General features: G+C 36.5%; 2 protein-coding genes across 3 annotated transcripts in view; both read right to left on the bottom strand.

Annotated features, from left to right (window-relative positions):
- Window positions 1-3,341, bottom strand: part of LOC125873459 (probable glycosyltransferase At5g03795) — a 12,598-nt gene extending 9,257 nt beyond the window's left edge. For both annotated transcript variants that reach the window (XM_049554407.1, XM_049554399.1), the window contains exons 1-2: window positions 3,124-3,341; window positions 1-311 (exon numbers count right to left, since the gene is read on the bottom strand). In XM_049554407.1, the coding sequence (XP_049410364.1) occupies window positions 1-311; window positions 3,124-3,322 (510 nt within the window). In that variant the 5' untranslated portion in view covers window positions 3,323-3,341. The remainder of the gene's footprint in view (window positions 312-3,123) is intronic.
- A 1,527-nt stretch (window positions 3,342-4,868) lies between these two features.
- Window positions 4,869-6,017, bottom strand: LOC125873530 (50S ribosomal protein L34, chloroplastic). The gene is made up of 2 exons (XM_049554449.1): window positions 5,731-6,017; window positions 4,869-5,261 (listed from the first exon to the last, which is right to left on the bottom strand). Exons 1-2 carry the CDS (start codon window positions 5,933-5,935, stop codon window positions 5,005-5,007), a joined length of 462 nt encoding a protein of 153 aa, XP_049410406.1. The 5' UTR covers window positions 5,936-6,017; the 3' UTR covers window positions 4,869-5,004.
- Between the last annotated feature and the right edge of the window lie 245 nt (window positions 6,018-6,262).

The raw sequence follows: 6,262 nt of genomic DNA, 5'->3' as shown, positions 1-6,262 counted from the left end.
GAAGTCTTTAATACCATTGATCCCCACTCGTGGATCATGTCGCAATCGTGCAATTGAGAAAGGTAGAAAGAAGAGATCGGCATTGTAAGGATCCCTTGTAATAAAATGGCTCATCTTGAGAACTTTCTTGAAGTAACTTTCACTTGCATAGTTTCCACCTGGCTCAAAATCAACAGCCAAGAGTACATTGGAAAAGGGATCATCCTTTTGGTGAGGATAAACATATATCTTCAGGCTCCTATTCATTTCTTTGTAGTTGTCCACAAAGGCATCTCTGTCATGGAATACGTCATTGTCATTCACATGGTTTCCTGAAAATAAAAGCCAACCATTTCTAGATCCAGCAAATAAGCGACAAATCACAGACAATACAGTAATCAGGGCTGACAAACCCTGCCAAAATGCCAATCAGGACAGAATATTGTCGGGCTGAAGGCAATTACATTTGCAGCAGATACTATAGCATTCATAGAATATAATTATTTCAGTATAGACTATCTGAACTTCATACTTAAGAAAAGAAATAGTAGTTATCAATATGGCAAAGAGATACAACTTAAAGAAGGCCAAAAGGACATGGTTGGACTCCACAATTGCATTACACTACAATCTATTTAGTTTTTCAAAGGTAAACTGGGTCAAAGATACTAGTTTTTCCATGTTAGTTTAACTTATAAAAGGCCAACCAGTGGATAACTGAACAAAATTAGACTGGAACACCTATCTACAGGCCGTGCTTAATCAACATAATAAGACAGGATACAACAAGAAAATGTTACATTGTCATCTTGTTTACTTATCCGTTTCTGTAAGTCACTACAATAGCAGGTAAGTTCTTAAAATGTCTCCTTTACACAGTCCCAGGAGAAACTCAAAAACAACTAATTCAACCCTCAAGGCGAAAGTAGTTTGTAAGACATGTCTCCCAGATATAAAGGCTTCTGTATAGCAATTTAAACATGGTGAAGTAAGAAAAAGATTGCACTTCAGGTGTGATGAAATATAAAATATAAACCTAGATAGTGGCTCTAGCAAACAGGGAATTGCTGTGAAGACATTTCACAACAGAAATTGGGTGCCAAAGGTTTTATTTATTTACATATACATATAAACAAATATAGTTGTGGTATTAGGTGGCTTAAATAATCAAAACTGGGATTCCTTAGACATATAAGTAAGAATATAGTTGTGATGCTAAATATTTCTAAATAGTTGCTGAAAGAGAACCCTAAGTTGTGCTGATGAATAACTACATTGTGGGTTTAGAGGACCTATGAGGGGGTTATGTTTTTATTTGCTATCTATTACAGAAAAATCATTGCACTCATCTGATATAATAAAGAAAAAATACAAAAAATGAGAGGACAAGCAGGTTCAGATGACAGAAGGCACCTTAAGAAAAACCAATGGCCCAAACCCTTCGGGGTGGCCCAGTGGGGCCATCCCGATACCGAATTATGAAGGGACCGGAATGCTCAAGAATAAGATTTAAGAGCGAATGTCGGAATACAGCCGAGTTTTCAACACTGATCCCGCCTACATATCCCTTAACTTAGGGAATCAGGCTGCTTGTAGTTTGACTCAATCGGNTAACTACATTGTGGGTTTGGAGGACCTACGAGGGGGTTATGTTTTTATTTGCTATCTATTACAGAAAAATCATTGCACTCATCTGATATAATAAAGAAAAAATACAAAAAATGAGAGGACAAGCAGGTTCAGATGACAGAAGGCACCTTAAGAAAAACCAATAGCCCAAACCCTTCGGGGTGGCCCAATGGTGCCATCCCGATACCGAATTATGAAGGGACCGGAATGCTCGAGAATAAGATTTAAGAGCGAATGTCGGAATACAGCCGAGTTTTCAACACTGATCCTGCCTACATATCCCTCAACTTAGGGAATCAGGTTGTTTGTAGTTCGACTCAATCGGTTGAAAAGGAAATCTATTATGCAAGATAACCTTTGGTTCTAGAGAATTGACAAAATAAGTCGAGTATGAAAAGGAGGTTTGCAACCTCTTAGCCATGAATGCGGCGCGCTTCACACCCATAATCAAGAATTTACACGGACATAATTTCCAAAGTTCTTGGCGCATTGTCATTCCGATTGGAAAGCTGCTTCCGGTAGTGGGCTTGGGACTTCCATGTTGGAGGTCTCAAGTTCGAAACCCCTTGCCAGCGAAAGCAAGGGGTTTGCCTTCTGGGTCGAGCTTGTCGCACCGGGTTTGCCTAGTGCAGGTTACCTCTCCTATGTGGTTTGCGAGCTATTGCATAGGAGCGGGGGTTTTACCCTGTGCGCACTCAAAGGGTAGCGGCTGCGGGTTTACCTTGTCATATAATTTTTTTTAAAAAAACAATGGCCCAGTTTTTCCTGTTTCACAAGATTTCGCTACCTTTCCAAAAATAAAGTAATTACTTAAGATTCAGCTTAGTATATTCATACTCGAAGTTTGAGGTGAAAAGGAAAACAAAGAGAGAAGTGAAATCTTGCATATGATTTGGAGTTTTATTTTATTTTCCTTTTTCGATTTTTACGTTATGGCAAGCAAGGGTCCAACAATGTTTCTCTTTCCCCTACTAGACAATCCTGAGAATATCCTTCATCTTCTACAATTGGAAATCATTTCTGTCAACCCCTTTTTCTGTAATTTCATATCCTGCTAATTGATTTCCTTAGTTTCTTTAGCTGCTTATAAGCAGTTGATGTCTCTAAAGGAGATGCAAATCAATGAATACATCAACAATCTACTGAAATAGCTTTGTAGTACATCTATCTATCCAGACAAATGAAGAAGTTGGACACAAACAGTTGAGGTTCTCCAATTCTAAAATAGGTAAGGCCTTTAAGCATCATCTCAAACTCCTAAAATTTAATAAAAATCAGCAATTCTTTTCAGTTGTGAATGAAAAGTGAGAGATAACAAACCTCCCTTTCCCATTCTGTTCTCAGGTTCACATTTGGTGAATTAGAATTTGTATGGATGATACAAAATAAATTATTTTTTTCTCATTCAAAATGACCACATAATATCTCTTTAAATCAAAAGGTAGAAAATTTGTGCAGAATAGCCTACACCCAGAGAGAGAGAGAGAGTAAATTATTTTAGTGGTGTGGTCATACCATTGAATTGGACGTGCGTATGTGTCTGAATAATTGGATTTCCAACAAATGAAATGTTGAGGGTAGAGTTGAATGTGAGATGGGTTTGGTGGGAATGGATAAAGAAATTGGAAGTGAAAGAAATGTAGAATAGAATGAAGAGACAACTCACAACACCTAAGCCTGTCGGTATCAGTATGAACATCATTACCGACGCCATTGGAGCTGCTCCTTGCTCCTTGTGCACATTCCAAAATGTAGGTGGAATGGAACCATTTAATGTTCATACTTGAGGGGTACAACCATTTATCCATTTGGTACAACAATACTTTGAAATTCTTCATTACATTCTTTCTCAGGCTAAAACTACAAAAGAATCACCTATGTTATTCACAATATCCAAATGGACCTTGAATATTTCTTAACACGTTTATTATTTTCAAATTTTCTCCTCAAACCACAAGTCATATTAGGAAAATTAATACTCCATAATCAGTTTTTAATAAAATTGATAAACTATTCTAGAGTTACTTCTTTAGTTTTGGAAAAAACTAAAATAAGAATTTAGATTAGATCTAAAACTTATACTTTTTGATCACTCACGAACACCAGAAAATAAGTAAAAGAGCCACTTATTTTCCTAAAAAGCTAAAACACATTTTTTAGAAAAATTTCATGAAACATTTTCACTCCTACCAAAGACACCCTTTAAACAAAAACAAATATTCGGTTAGAAACATGTTGCTCCCATTATCGTTTTTATTTATTTTGCATACTTAGGCTTGTAGAAGTGAGCTTATGCTATTTGCAAATTTAATCGTTCAGTTGATTTGGAGAAATGCATATTAGAGCAATTAAAAACTCATGAGTCATGCCGGAGTTTGAATCCTATAAATAGAAGTGCTTCCAAGTGTAAATAACACTTCATTTATTTCAGGTAGTGAAAACAAGATATGAATTGGGATTTGCCTTTGATGGAACAAAAAGGATTGATATGAAGAAGACCAAATTTTCACTGGTGCTGGATATCTGATCTGAACACCAAAGTCTACTAAATAAAGTGAACATTTCGCTCATACAAACTTTTCCTGCATTAGGATAGGATGCTTCTTATACATACGGTATAACCAAATTGATGAGGAATAGAATATATATATATAACCTTTTTTCCTAGCTACTAATTCAGAGAAAAGAAGCATAGACAGGTCAGTTTCTGGCTCAATTGGGGCACATTTCTAAATTGTATTTCAGCTTACAGATGCCAACAGCTGAATGATCTCTGCAGCATAGTAGTAAAATCATCAGTTATGAAGCAAAATTTAGTAAATGCACCATGAACACAGATGCAAGTTTGAAATTTCCAAATAATTGGAATAACTACAGTTACAATCCAAACTCACCCAACAACATGCTCCACCAACTGAAGAATGACTTATGAGAACAAAATAGCATCCTTGTATAGGGGCCTTGTTCGATGCCCATAAAACACCTCAACATGTCAGTCTCATATTTCCCTGTTTGGTGGCACAAGTTTCTTTTAATACTTTCTCCAATGACCAATGGAAAAAAACAAATCAAATAAGAGATTGTGAGGATATTTAGGCCATGACGTTAGACCTCTGAAAAAGCCCTATAATAATGAATCAGACAAATGAAAACCTGCTGAGTCGATGAATTTCTCAGGGTGATTTGTTGACCAGACCCATGAACAAGAAGAAGAAGATCAAATCAGAAGGAGAAAGTAACAAACAATCAAACAGAGTGGATAATAAAAAAATATGGAAACTAGTGAATTAATTCTTGAAATAAAACAGATGAAAATTACAGCAGCCCTGTTACAAGAAAATTCTGAAAAAGATAACATATTACCAACGAAAATCAGTTACAAGAAAACAATAAGCATTAAGCTCGTTTGCCAGTTCTAGGTGAAGACTTTGGGCAGAGATCCCATCGCCCCTTTGCACGTCTCCGCTGAATAGTTGCTCTGCCACTGGTGGTGCTCATACGCTTGCGAAAACCATGTGTTCGAGCCAACGACTTCCTTGACCTATTCCTCTTAGTCTGACAAAGAGCATACTTCTTTGCCTGCACCACTAGGCCACGCCTTTTAGTGGTGCTCACTCCAATGTTGGAATTGAAGCCAAAGCCAAATGATGAACCTACGCCAGATATTAACTATTAGCTCCCTACTACTCATCATGCCAATTTAAGATCATATGCCTCTTGGCCCTTAAGGGTTTTGAAACTTTTTCCGTTGAATTGTTTTATAATAAAGCTTTAACCAATGGATTTTGACTATAAAATCAGAAATACGATTCACTTTTTTCAATAGCACATCAATGTCAGACCACAAATATCCACAATAGACACTACAAATTTGAATTATATGGGATACTAGACATCATAATGAAGAATTGCAAGATAACACACAAGGGAATAATTGCCTATTACGGAGTTCTCAAAAGAAGCAATTCAAACGAACATACTACCTGCCTACAACAGGAATCAATAAACAACCCCACATTACCAATTCAAATAACAACTGAAATCTCCAATTCAAAGTAAATTTCTCTTTTCCCATTTCTTCATCAAAATTAAAAACGAAGATAGAGAATTTATGGGACTTACCGGAAAAGGATGTTGAAGAAGATAAGGTAGAGAGTGCAGAGGAAGGAAGAAAAGAGCAGTGAAGCAACCCAGAACGAGTAGAGGCATTAGAAGCCATTTTCAAAGTAGTCATTCTTGAAGAACCAGTACGTAGAGAAAGCGAAGCGGATGGTCCGTGGTTTCCTATTCCTGAACAGACCCAACTTCCCATTGACAAAGAAGCCATTTTTTCTCTCTTTCAAAACTCTCCCTCCTCCTCTTCTATCTATCTACAGCCTACTTAAGAGGGTTTGATGCCTTATCTGCAATCCAAGGGACTCTTTGGGTAATCCGAAAAGATAACGGGTTAAAGATGGATTTAGAGAGGGTTGCACATTGCTCCTAAAAATTACTCTATTTATTTCTATAAGCACTTTTAAAAAAATGGCTTTTACAAAAAATGCTTTTGAAAAAATCAGTTTGTGTTTGGGTAATTCATTTGAAAAGTGTTTCTAATAAGTAAATTGTGTTTGACTAATATTTTTTTAAAAGTGTTTTTAGAGTCAAATTACGA

The sequence above is a fragment of the Solanum stenotomum genome, chromosome 1 (genome assembly GCF_019186545.1).
Source record: "Solanum stenotomum isolate F172 chromosome 1, ASM1918654v1, whole genome shotgun sequence".
Lineage (NCBI taxonomy): Eukaryota > Viridiplantae > Streptophyta > Magnoliopsida > Solanales > Solanaceae > Solanum > Solanum stenotomum.
This window is presented reverse-complemented; position numbering and strand designations above follow the sequence as displayed.

Excerpts from the sequence above, each read along its gene's own strand:
- LOC125873530 (XM_049554449.1), bottom strand. The coding sequence starts at position 5,935 with ATGGCTTCTTTGTCAATGGGAAGTTGGGTCTGTTCAGGAATAGGAAAC. Across the intron at positions 5,262-5,730 it reads TTCTTCAACATCCTTTTCCG|GTTCATCATTTGGCTTTGGC; the intron begins GTAAGTCCCATA and ends TATCTGGCGTAG.